General features: G+C 38.1%; 1 protein-coding gene across 2 annotated transcripts in view; it reads right to left on the reverse strand.

Annotated features, from left to right (window-relative positions):
- Positions 1–13,946, reverse strand: part of KCTD3 (potassium channel tetramerization domain containing 3) — a 63,828-nt gene that overhangs the window by 27,168 nt on the left and 22,714 nt on the right. For both annotated transcript variants that reach the window (XM_073338915.1, XM_073338914.1), the window contains exons 7-10: positions 12,655–12,798; positions 10,046–10,136; positions 6,224–6,414; positions 1,418–1,533 (exon numbers count right to left, since the gene is read on the reverse strand). In XM_073338915.1, the coding sequence (XP_073195016.1) occupies positions 1,418–1,533; positions 6,224–6,414; positions 10,046–10,136; positions 12,655–12,798 (542 nt within the window). The remainder of the gene's footprint in view (positions 1–1,417; positions 1,534–6,223; positions 6,415–10,045; positions 10,137–12,654; positions 12,799–13,946) is intronic.

The raw sequence follows: 13,946 nt of genomic DNA on the forward strand, positions 1-13,946 counted from the left end.
CAATCTGCCCTGGAAGAAAATTCCTTCCCGACCCCAAATATGGCGATCAGCTAAACCCTGAGCATATGGGCAAGATTCACCAGCCAGATACTACAGAAAATTCTTTCCTGGGTAACTGGACACTGATCCACATACTTCAGAGGGAGAGAATATTGATAGTTACTCAGTTAGCAGAACTGAAAAAAAGTTCAAATTCTTGCCTTGCAAACACATCTATCTATGAGGTCTGAAAATAAAGAAGGAAGCAAAGGAGGGCATATGAAGAAGCCAATTCTTTTTCCTAAGTTGACAGTTCCTTTCACCTTGTTCCACCAGCATATTTTGTGAAACTTTATCCTAATCAAAAAGTGGCATTACTTCAAAAATATTTCAAATGGTTTCTTGCATTTTGCATGGTGTTAATTTAGATTTTAAAAAGGCCTTTCAGCTTGTTTCATTTGATGCAAACATATTAGGTCAGCCCTCACTATATAACTAAAGAACTGTGCCGCTTTGGTTGCCTTTTTGCACTCTCTGTGTTATTCATTGGCAGGATTGTTGCTAAAGGGCCAAATCAGAACTTCATCAACTAGTGCTATGGCAGTCGCAGGAGTGAGCCTCGGGTCAGTTCTGCCACTTGAGATTTGCAAGACAGCCTCGGATTTCATTACGTTCTGTCCCTACGTTGTACCATGGAGACATTCATCTGGCTGTGTTACAAGGTTTGTTTCTTGCATGAATGCCCAAACTCTTCCCTCAGTCTTGTCTGGAATCCAAGAATCTCTATTCCTGTTGTCAGAATGCATAATATGTATAAAAAAATCACAGCATTTCTATGATGTATATAGATATAAAATAGATGCTTTTGAGGCATGATATACAGTGCTATAAAAGGAAGAGTCTCAGTTTGTGCCATACTTTTCATGGTCACAAAAGACTTACAAACTCATATCTGAAGTTTTGGATATGCTCCTCTGAGAACTGTGGCCACTTTTCGTTGTAATATATTAAATTTCCTACTGGAACTACATATCTGAGTTCAAGCATGGGGTCCCATTAGGAAAACAAAGCTTTTAAACCAGTGGTAGTGGCCAAGGGAAGAAGGTTCTGAAGACACTCATGGATGACATTTAATATTTTTATATGCCTAAAAGTTCTCTTTTTTTATTTAAGAGCATAAAGAAATGGAATGCTCAACAGTATTATATAGAGATAAACTCTGAAACATTCTAGGAGACAAAATACCTAAAGGCATGATGCTTGAAGATATCAAAATGATAGGCACAAGTCAGAGTCTTACAATATTAAAATGCTGATGTTAGAAAAATAACATTTATGCATTATCTGAAAAAAATGGATTTTGTTCTTGTTTCCTCATAAAACGTATCAGTTTTTGATAAACACCGATGTATTAATAAAATGCTTCAGTTCAACACACCTGCCAGTGCTGAGTCACAGCATTCCACACTCCAACCTTCCCTGTATGACTAGTAGCCACTAGCTGGTTGCCAATGAAGAAGAGGGCATCTACAGGGACTCCAAGACTGAACACTCCTACAAAAAAATAGAGAGTCTATGAAACTTGTTTTCAGAATAAATACAAAAAAAGAAAAACAGTGAAGATGGAATCTCTCTCTCCTCTCTTTAGACCTATAATGAATTTAAACTACTTTTACTTCAACATGCAGTAATCTGCTGATGCAGTCAATGTTTCTTTTTGGGGAAAAGTGATGTTGCAAAATAATAATAAATTCCTTGTTTCTCTATAGCCACCTTTATCCTAAGGCCTCAAATCATTTACGAACACCAACTAATGAAGGATCAAAATACTGTACTAAGCTCTAATTTGAAAACAAGCTCTAATTTATAAATGTACAGTTAAAGCTGATCAGAAGTGCTGTCCACAAATGACTAAGAGCTTACATAAATTTGGCAAAAATTGTCAAAAACATAACTAAAAGTGATATGAAGGATGCATGATATTGTCCTTTGAACAAATTCTTTTAGGAATATAATGATCAGAAATTAAAACAAACCAGCTTCCTTTTTTGCTATGGCAGCCACCTCTGTACCTAAATGAACTATTACAGGCAAATATAATTAAGCAGAAAAATATATCACTTTTACTTCTTTCTACATTGCAGAAAGATGTGTCTTGTGGTTATTATATTACTAGGAAACATACACTCCAACGGACACACATTTATAACTAATTCTGAAAGATGTACTTATCAGGATACACTGGAAGATCCCTTACAATGAACATGATTTTTGAAAGTGCCCAAATTTGGCTTTTGGAAATTGTTTTGGTGGCATTTGACCAATTGTCACAGTAAACCCTGCTTCTAAATCTAAAACATCTCTTTATGATCAGCCAATCATAGAAACTGCAATTGCTTAACAACGAAGATTAACACTGTCAAAAATAACAGCCAAGCACACATGAGCAACTCAATAAAATTAACAGTTTGCTCAAAAAATATCAGTCTGATATGAGTTGTTCAACCAATAATTAGGATATTTGAAGCAGTACTACAGAAATAATAGACCCTTATTTTTTCCCTCTTTCAAGTCTTACACCTACTGGTCCTGTCTAAATACTTTTTTTTACACATTTCTCACCGCTTCACCACCACCCACTATGAGTATTACTGGTACTTTCACCCATCACTACTTCGATTACTGGATGTTAACCAGTACTGAGATCAAAAGAGGTTCAAAAGACAAAAAACTGAGATGAAGCTTTGATGTTCAAATTTTTGGAATTCTCATTGTTATCACGTGAATAGGGAACTGAGTCAACCTACATACTGCAGCTGACTCATTTCACTTCACTGCAACACTTATTTTCTTCTAGTGGCACTAAGATATTACAATGGCATTCAGGCCAGGTCTACACCATAAACTTACACTGGTATAACTATGTCGCTCATGGGTGTGAAAAATCCACACCTCTGAGCAATGCAGTTATACCAACCTAATCTTCAGTGTAGATGCAATATGTCAACAGGAGGGCTTCTCTCGTCGACATAGCTATCGCCTCTTGCAGAGGTGGATTAACTATGCCGACAGGAAAAGCTCTCCCTTTGGAGTAGTAGCATCTTCACTGAAGCAGTGCAGCTGCGCTGCTGTAGCATTAAGTGTAGAACTGCCCACAGTCTCTCTTCAGGGTCTAATACGACTGGTACTGACTGACAAGCTTAAATGAGTTTACTATATCATTTAGTATGAAATCAAACTGTTTTTGAAGAGTCACAGCAAATCAACATTGAAGAGTTTTCATAGTTCTCCAAGTTTGTTTTCTTGGGGGTGATTTGGTAGGATGCTTGCCAGCTAGATCAACCAGACAAGAAGTAACTCAGCACTAAATACTGTAGGGGTGTAAGCATAAACCTATCTTCTTTCATTATAAAACTGCTCATTAAGATACATGTACTGCCAAGTAAGGAATTTCTCAGTGTACAGTTGTCTACTGTACTGACATTTACAGTAAGTTACACAAAGATCTTATACAGCCACTTAAAATGTTTTAATAAATAATGTAGTGGCATATCTCCAAGAGTTGTGCAAATGCCTCTACTAAAACTCAGCAGAAATTTCTTGAAGAGTATTTAAACAGTGGAAATCCCCAAAAAACTTTATTTGGATAAATTCAAATGACAAAAATCAAGATGCCATTTCAAACAAAAGAATAATAGTCTACTATGCTTGATGATGGCAGTCAGTAGGCTTGTTATACACGAGTGCTTTAATTTGATGCCAAATGATTTTTCAGGTCATGGGGTATCATCTCTGATGCAGATTATATTCAGCAGTACCAGGCACATAAAAGCAGGCAATAATAAAAAAAGGGAAACAACTAGAATTGATTACTCCAGAGAAGGATAAGGTTCAGGGAAATCAAGGAAGACAGCTTGAATGGTCTGAAGGAATTTAAAGTGTCACTCCTGCTTAGGCTCAACAATCTTGACGGCCATCTACAGGGAAGACGATGGTATAAGTAATGACAGGTTCTTGTCTTAAGGGGCCCTCTCAGTAAAACACTGCTTATAGCAGCAATCCAGCAGCGGTGTCCTACATAAGTAATATTGAAAGGAGTACAGCCTCTGGGAGAGCTCTATCATGGAGATGCCAGCCCTTGCAATTTTCTGTGGATGGTGTTGTCAGGGTCTGAAGAGCATTTGTAACAACAAATTGTTTCTTTTACAGGACATGGAAAAACTACTGCCTCACTATCCCAAGGCAGGGCTTCAAACATTTGACTCCGCAAGAGAAATAGACCAGTAAAACTATTTTATTGTTGTGTTACTGGATTGCTTAGTTTAACTGAATTGGGGGAAGTGGGGAACCCCACACATTTGAGTTATAAAAGCAGTGTAAAAACAGAAGCGTGGAACACTTAATTCATAACATTGACTAACACACACAATACAGATGGCCAGAATGTTTCAAATTAAAAAAAAAATCTATTTTTTTTTTTGAAGACATGGAATTTTTCATGAACATTTTGATTTTTCCGAAGTTTTCCCATGTTCAAAATAATGATAGCAACTTTCACCAAAAACATTTAGCCTGCTGGTTGCTCTGCAAAATGGGATAGAAAGAGCTGGGTTCTATTCCCCATCCTGCCAGAGTACCTGTGTGACCTTGTGAAAGACACTTCAGCTCTCTGTGCTTCAGTTTCCCCACCTGTCATAAGAAGGATCATGCTTCCTCACTTCTCAAAAGCAATATTCATTAATATTTGTAAAGTGCTGAGATACCACTGTGAACATCAAGAAAAATTAAATATCCATGAATAAAGATAAACCTTAATCTTGCATTTTGGAATGCATGTTTTAAAGTAAATTTTGTCTTTATTTTAAATAAGCCAACCTGAACTGAAACTCCCAAATATTTTAGACTATATTTAATAATTTCACATCAATTACATTAGCTCCCATCATATTCTAGGTCTTAGTATTTTCGTGTTAAAAGGAAAGAGCAATAGAGAATGAACTGAACAAATTTGCAGCCAATTTCAGAAAAAAATGTCTAAATGAAGAGGTTACAATTATTCTTGGTACTAAGCTTATTAAATTAAATCTATGGTGACAGTACTTTATGGCTGGAGGAAACAGGTTGTCACTATCTTTCAAACCATGACTTACATACCACTCTTGGAATTGAGGATATTCCCAATTACCAGCCTCTCCTCTTTCCCCAAAAGCCCATTATTCATGTTTTTAAGCAATTATATATTTTAATAAATCAGACAAACCATCAATCACAGCTGTACTAAGGAATGTTTGTTTCTCTGAAAACATTTTTCATATTTATATGACCTCTAGTATTGTGAACCCTTTGATGCTAAACCATTTGGGACCCAGTACTACATGCCCACACTAATATAATTTGTATTTTTGTTTAAAATGCTGACTACGGTGGCAAATAGCTGTCTCCAAAATTCTATTTAGGAACTACATTTTATAAGAAGATTAGCAAAAGCAGACTTTAAAAAAAAAAATCTAAAATATGATCTACAATAGAACAAAGCAAGAAACAAAAGGATAAGTTGGCAATCGTTTCAGGATGCACCTAATCTTCAGTAAAAGACCCGAGGCTAGCTTATGTCAGCTAACTTGGGCTCACAGGGCCCAGGATGCAAACCGGAGTGTAGACATTCAGGCTCTGAGACCAAACCACCCAGGTTTCAGAGCCCAGGCTCCACCCCGAGCCCAAATATCTATACTGCAATTTTTAGGCCCATAGCCCAGGCACTGTGAACCCAAGTCAATTGACCCCAGCTCTGAGACATGGTGCCGTTGGATTTTTCATTGCAGTGTGGATGTACCCTTAGCCTTTCACCTCAAAGTCTTCTGTTCAAATCCAACTTATAGTGCTGAAGAACAGAGTCTAATGGATTGAGTTTAACTCTAATCCATGTTGTCAGATAAACAAGCTACCAATGACACTTTAACATGAATGATGGCTCTGAACTGCCTCTGCCCAATACAGAGACACTGATTTTTGGATTGTATTTCTTTTCACTCACTCAGAAGGAAGCGTCTCCAGATCAAAATGAAGGGCAGAAAGGTACACACAAAAATGTTAATATTAGATTGCTGTACCAAAATTCATTTTTTATTAAATCTGTGTAAATGTTTGTTATGAATTATCCAGTCAGACTACATGTGAAACTATATTTTTATGAGTCAGAAGATATTAGCAGTAAGACACTGTCACACAAAACTGTCATACCCACCAATTTCACTACCGCTACCGCCATCCTGAACGCTCCACAGAATGATGCTACTCTCAGATGCAACAGCAACCATCTTATCTTTGTCCCCATGTGGGCCTCCAACGACCTTGGCATTCAGAGCCACTCGTTCGATAGTCCAATCCAGATATGGACTTGTGAAAACCTGTTGCCATCCTGAAGATTCTTTGATTCTGGGAAGGATGAGAATTTAAAAAAGTACACTTTCCAAACAGCCTCAGTTTGGAGTTTGTACCTATAGTCAGTCTTACAAGCCAATTATATTTCCTCTAAGTTATAAAACAATATCAAATAAAGGATTCTGATATTAACATACTCTTCACAGGCCTACAGCCACAAAATACAGGAATTCTGGATTAAATACAGTGTTAAAAGTTAATTTATTAGGCCTTGGTAATGCAGAACATATGATCTTCTGCAAGGCAGCTTCAGAAAAGTAGGTGATATTGTGAGCTGCAACACCCAGCCAGAAGGAAACAAGTAAAAGGATGGAATTTTAATCTTATTGTCCTGGTTTTGCCAGTTTAAGATACACCTTTAAGTTTAAAGTTTAAGATACGCCCCCACCCAACAATTGCTAGGGATCCTACTCATGCTCAACTGAATGTGAATCATAGAAAACACTGATTTATGTATAACTGTGCTACCTAATAAATATAGCAATCTCACTATAATCTCTACTACATTTCTATTTTCTGCCACTCTGCTACACTGTGTGATCAAGACTGCATGTCATTACCTAGAAATCTTAGTTCTAAACAATTATTTGCCAGTGCTTAGAGATTTTCTTTGTAATTCAATGTTACTGACACACAGGGCAATGCAGAAGACCGTGAGTGCAATGCAGAAGACCGTAAGAAGGGATGCAACACACAGAAGGTGGAGGGTAAGAACACCAGTAAATGGAAAAGTGAAACAAAATTGGAAGTGTAACAGACAAAAAACAGAACACTTACAGAGGAAAAACATTCAAGAGTAAGGCGGAATAGAAGAAAAAGATGATTAATGAAACAGTACACAAATGTTATAAAACATTTTTGATTAAAAATGTAAAATACTTAGAATGAACCATTCTTTAAAAGTTACAAAGAAACAAGACATAATATTGCAGTTCTTATAAAAAAGTCTGTATTTTTACTCCCTCAAATTTCAACCTGACATCATTTTACACTAGAGTAAACCAAATCCCACCTTGAGTCCCTATTTAAATTTTGCATAGCTTTTACTGAAGAAAAGAAAAAAGAAAAACAACTTTGTAATTAAGTTTGATTTTACTCCACTTGTCACAGCAAGAAGGCAAAAACACAAGAGGGTGTTTTAGCGCTTCTGAGTTATTTCTTTTCTAGTGTGAAATTAACAAATCTATTTGCCCACATATACAATAACGAAATATATATTAAAATGAGTAAAAAACAGGGACCAGCCCTGGAGTAAGCACACAATTTAATGGAAGCTGCATTCTATTTATCCACGGAAGATTTTGGCCTACTAGATCTCATTCACAACCCAAGGCTTTATATCAGCCTAATTTAAGCCAAATGGGGGTACCTTTTTCCCTTGAAATGATAGGATCAGTGTGCTTGGTGAACGCAGCTCCTGCATTACAATTAATTTTAGATGTTTATATTTTTATTTACATCTATCTAATTGAATGTTTTATGACCAAATAATATGTAAATGACCACCTTGGACATTTTTTCTGTTTACCTATATGTCTCTTTATTACTGGCTTGATCAATCTAGGCTATTAAGATATGCGACTCCAGAAATAGCTCTAGCAACTGTAGCTCTGTCATTATATTGCATTTTGCCTGTAGGACTGCATTTTTGAAAAGTTCTTGGACACTACAGATGCCAAATACTTAAACTTATTAATTTAAGAAGTTTTAAAGGATTCCACAATTTTCATTTGCAAGATGAAATGCTACATTTTTAAGGATGCTCTATTTTTCTGTAGGCTTTACATAAGTGTTTAAAAAAATTCATGTTAAATATGAGATATGTTTGATGTGTTCATTTATCATACGTCCTTTCAAGCATTATGATTTATTTGATAAATATGCAAAGAGACTTAAAAATATTTCTAACCACATGGGCTTCACAGCCAATTTAATGTAAATTGCTATTTTAAAATTTTTTTTTAGCAACAGCACTTCCTTCTCTAGCCTCACATTCTACAGAGGCAATGCTACCTCAAAATAGCCAAACAATCTGGTTTAAGGTATCATGCACACGTATTAGGAAAATATGCTAGCAATTCATAGGTACTGTTATTTTAAAATTACTGCCTCCCAGGTGCCAGATATTCTAAAAAATGCTGGAAAAATTCCATTAGTTCTAATGTAAGTGAGAACAAGCTACAACAAACCAACGCTTCTCCTGAGGCATCAGAGACCGAGCTCCAGCCCAAGCCACAGCTTCAAAGCGCTGTCTACACAGCTATTTTTAGATCACTAGCACAAGCCCCGATAGCCCAAGACTGTCAATCTGGGCCAGAGGCTTGCTTCCACTGGCAGTGTAGACATACCTCAAGAAACAAGTTCATCAAAAGATGAACTTTGGGAAGAGGGGAAGAATAATAGGAAGATTATTAGCATATACGGCTTGTGTTATACAGGTCAGCCTAGATGAGGAATGATAATGAAGTAGAATAAATAATGTTTAGAGAGAAGGAGTTCAGAGATCAGAAGTGAGCCATGCTGAATCAAGACCAAGACAGGGAGTGACTAAGATGGTGAGCCCTGAGTCAATATACAGCTGGATATCAAATCAGAGGTTCAGGAGAACAAAGTGGTGTTAAGGTTCAGGTTACCAGTACTGTAGACAAGAAATCATTTTTCCACACACACAAGAAAATATTGCACAACTGGCTACGTAACTTATGGGAAATGTTTTCTTCTTTTGAAAACAATCTTGTAATGTACCATTGTTGGAAGTAGGTTCCTAAATCATTTATATTAAGAAAATGCATCAGCAAAGCAATTCTGCACCCACTTTTTACTGAACCCAGTCTAAGTTACTCATTTACAAATATCTTACATACATATCCTATTGCACAGTGGCTGAGTAAAGCAACAAATACTTATTCAGCTATTACACAGCCCAGTTAAATAGCTAAACAACTGAAGTTTTTTAACACAGGGAATACCAACCAGTCACTTTACAAATACATAAAAGCAAGCAGAAAGCCAGACAAATTGCAGAGTGACCATCCCACAGCCGAGGCATAAGGCGTTTAGAATATTGCAATGCTTTAATCTGAACACATTTTCAAGACACCCATATTTTTCAATTTCTTGTTAGGTATATAGTAGAAGGAAGATTTGAAATGAGTCTTCCAAAAACCTTTAAAAAAATCCTGTGTTAAATACAGCTGATCAACCAATTAAGTCAAAAGTCTAGTGTCAATTACTCAACTTTCTAACTCTCAGTAGTATCATAAAATCTTTTTTTTTTTAAAATGTGAGCAAAGGTTTCAAGGGAAGTCCATCACTGCAACAGCAAGGAATTCAGCAGCTGTGTTGGGAATGGGGTGAACCAGAACAGTTAGAAGATTTTCGCCATATTGCGTCTGCCAACACTATATGTGGCCTATCAGTACTTAAAAAAAAAAAAAAAAGGAACACATGAAATGTGTGTGCTCAACTATCAAATTAAATAGAACTATGAAATTTCCTAAAATTTAGCAGAAATTAGCAACATAATGTTCAGTAAATCAGCAAATTCAGTAAAACAGTTTGTGTCGAAGGAAAGGAAAATCAAGTTAAAAACCCAATCCACCAGAAACTACTAAGTCATTTATACCTATAGCAAACAGCAAAATGGGCATATGCAGCTACAATCCAGTTATGGTGGCCAGCTACTATCAGAACCTTTCGTGGATCCACAGGAAATCCTAGAAAATAGTAATGAAAAGAAAAGGGTTATCCTCAGTTACAGACATCATTCTTTAACCAATTTAAATATACAAGGTGAGAGGCTGGGAGACCAAATCCAAAAGTCTCAGACTAGGACTTCCAAGATTGACTGTTTTGTAGAAATGAAGCTTTGCCTTCTCAGATGGTGTGCACTGGCTGTACATACAAACAAGCTAAGTACATGATTGACAGCGTATCTTAAATCACTGTTACAGATCTATCAGTGTTTTTGATATCTGAATCCATGGGACTTTTATGTTCTTCCATAGAATGAGGCAACACAGCTAATAATTACTAAATCAAAAGGTCTCATAAGAAGTAGAAACTGGCAGGTAAATTGAATCAGGGCTGTGCTCTTGCAAAAAAAAAAAAAAAAAAAAAGGCTTCTATTTTTAAGTAACTTCTAATGTGTGTCAAATTGGTCAATTATCTGAGAATAAGCTTCAAGTTTACCTATTGGCTTGCAGGGTATATAAAGCTATGTTATGAAAAAGTGGCATTTTCAAAAGCAATCATTTTAGGGGGAGATAGCAAAGATCCTTATATTGAGTTTGCCTAATACTTGCCATTCTAAAAAAAAAATTCACGTGACCTCTGAATACCTCTAATACCTACATTGTATGAAGAAGGCGTTAGACATTCAGCAGCAGGAATGCCTTGGGGTTAGGGGCATGCCTTTTGCTGGTCCATGGAAACCAGTCAGGTTTGGCTGAGTTACAAGGTATTAGAAATCACCATTTCTTGACAAGTTTTGGAAAGTACAGGTTTTTTTGGCCACATAGCAAAAATGCTGATGATTCTAAAGGTCTGCGTATGCATCTTGTCTCAGTGCCTCACTGTAGCATTCCACAGAAAGCTGGGTAGGACACAGACAAAATGGATTCAGCAGAAGAACCAGGAGACACTGAACAGGGGAGTGGTTAAATCACAATAGGAGAGGTGGGGTGGACAGGACTGGGGGCAGATACATAACCTTTGGGAAGCACACAGAACATGGAGGGATTACAAAGGGGCACAATACTTACGCTGGAAGGAGTTATGGCTGCAATCAAGCAGGTCTTTAAATCGATAGGCAATCAAAGACCTTGTTAAATCCAATGGGTGTGCTAACCACCCTTTAAAGCACTTAAGCTCCTTTATGGAGTAAGACAGCTGGAGACAACAGTAGCTACTGCCCAAGGCAATTGGCTAAACAGTGATTCCTCAGCAGTGCTAAACCACATGGTCTGGGGTGGGTATGGTCATCCCCTTTGGACTAGTTGCAAATGCTAGAGGATTGTTTGGCAAGTTGTGTATAGGTGAGAGGGAGAAAGCCACCAGACAGCAAGAGAAGCAGTTGTGAGGGCTGCTCTGAAAGACAGCAGGTCAGAGCTCATTGGGGAACAGAACTCACTGAAGAGGCAGGTGCCTATTTGTTTCTACAGTGTTCAGGGAAACAGGTCTTTGTGTACATTCTTTGTAAATAAAATAGGATTGCACCAAAGAAATACCCAACTTGTATCATTAATTTCTCCTCCCAAAAGAAATAACTCTGCAAACCCCAAATATTGTTCAGCACCAGTTGGGCCAAAGGGGCGACAACGTTCTTTGGAAGATGAAAAGCGTAAGAGGGACAGGTGGACACAAAACAAAGGGTGGGGTTACACTAGAGGACACAGTACACAACAGCCTTTGGAAGGAAGACAGAGGGACACAGTTTGATACATAGCCTCCTCTAGCAGCTGATCCACAAAGGCTAACACTGCTGCTGCTGTCACCGCCAGATATTGTGGTTAATTCTTTAGCTCAAGTGATAGAAATCTGTGCTGCAGTGCTGAAGGTTCAGGGTTCATATGCTGATGCATGAGAGGAACAAATTATAAATAAGCTACAGAAAGTATAATTTGTTTTTGTCTTTTTAAAGAAAACTAGGAAAGTACACACAAAAACTACTTTAAAAGAATGCTGCACAGGATTTAAAGTCAAGAACTTGAAAGTTAGGAAATGCCAGACTTCAAGTTACCCGCACATCTTAAATTATGGCCCCCGTGCATGTGGATTATGATCTAATCTTTAGTTACATGATCACATGTTATTTGTTCTACTAAACCTTGTCATTCAATGCACAAGATGGACAGTGAATGAGGCAGAGGGTAGCAAGAAGAGAAAGGATGTTCTCTTGCATTGAAAGCAAGACTAGGACTGCAACAGAATTCTTATGTGAGGTTAGACAAGACTACCATAGTGCACATGCATACTGGGGGACAAATTAGGGTTTAATGTGTAACCTTAATCCTGCCATTTCCTAATTTTGTAATGCTTGACATTGCAATCTTAACACTAACAGTTTTTCATACATAATGTTAAAGTATTGCTGAATGTGTAGTTTATACTTAAAAAACAGAAAAATATACCATCAGAGTTTGAGAACAGACTTATCATTAACCCCTTAACTTGGTATTTCCCACTAGAAATCCCACTGGCAACATGATAAAAGTACATGAAAACTTTCCTTACCTAGCCTGACTGTGCCTTCCCCAGTACCAGCAAGTGTAGCTTGGACACTACCTCCTCGGACCTCACTTCCTTCAGAGTAATTCTGACCTGTTCTAACATCAATACATGGCCCAGCAGTACTGTTTATTTTACGACAGGGAATGCCTATCGGAAAAAGAAAAGACATTTTTTCATACTTCATTTACCTTTTACTGTGCCAGGATAATTTCTAAAACAGTTAATATACAAAGCACAATTACAAACATTTAAATTCTTACTACACTGGTAAGTCATCTTTCAAAGTTAACGAATTTTGCTCTTGCATTTTATTTCTAAAACCAAATTTAGTTTAATCGCTGCAAAACTTAAACAAAGAGGTTGTTCTGTCAGGTTCATAAACCAATACCAGAAATCATAAAAACATTTAAATTAGCCTAGCATGAAACCTAATAGCCAAGAATGAATTTAGGTTCACAACTAAAAGTCAAAGTACACGTCACAGAGGTACACAGAGACGATATGATTACTGGGTCAGTAATCATCTGTATGATGAAACTGACCCAATGCAGTAACCATTCTTCTTCAGCAGATGTCAAATATAATTTAACTGCTAGTGTAAACAGCACAAAACCTCTTTCTGTAACAGCGTGGAAAAGGGATTCTTTCCTTCTACACTAGTAATTAAATGTTTCTTAAAAGCGGTCAGCATGGCTGCATACAGCCACCAGTGGATTTTTGTGCAGCCACATCAGCCTCCAAAACCTGGGCGGAGATTGGGGTGGAGGCAAAGTAGTGGCCCCACCCTGCAGCACCCAGCTGTTGCTCCTGAATAGCTGTTACCAAGGGCAGCGAGATGCACTGCCTTGGTGTTTGCGCTGGCATCGCCTGCAGGGATCGGCACCCTACACCACACAGCCTTCCCCGAGGGTCAGAGTAGCAGCTCTGGCAACATATGGGGCCAGTGCGCATGGCACCGGAGATGGCCCTTGTCAATGGAGGCGGCTGCGGTGTTCAGTCACTGGAGCACTCCTGGGCAACTTCCGCACTCCTGCCTGGCTGGGGCACAGGGAGCCTGGGACACGGAAGACAACTGGCGAGTTCCTGACCCACCTTCCCCAGGGCAGACTCTCTCTGAAGTATTACAAGGAGCAGGGACAGAGACATGGGTTGGTGCTTCCCCCGCCTGGGGCTGCACTCGCCGTTTGAAGTTGCTGTAGCTACCGCCGTAGGTCAACAGCTCCAGGCTGCTACAGAACTTGGCAGCTGCCCAGCAAGGGTGAGGGGCTCCCACTCCGTGACACGCTCCAAGCACA

This window comes from Lepidochelys kempii, chromosome 3 (genome assembly GCF_965140285.1).
Source record: "Lepidochelys kempii isolate rLepKem1 chromosome 3, rLepKem1.hap1, whole genome shotgun sequence".
In the NCBI taxonomy this organism is placed as follows: domain Eukaryota; kingdom Metazoa; phylum Chordata; order Testudines; family Cheloniidae; genus Lepidochelys; species Lepidochelys kempii.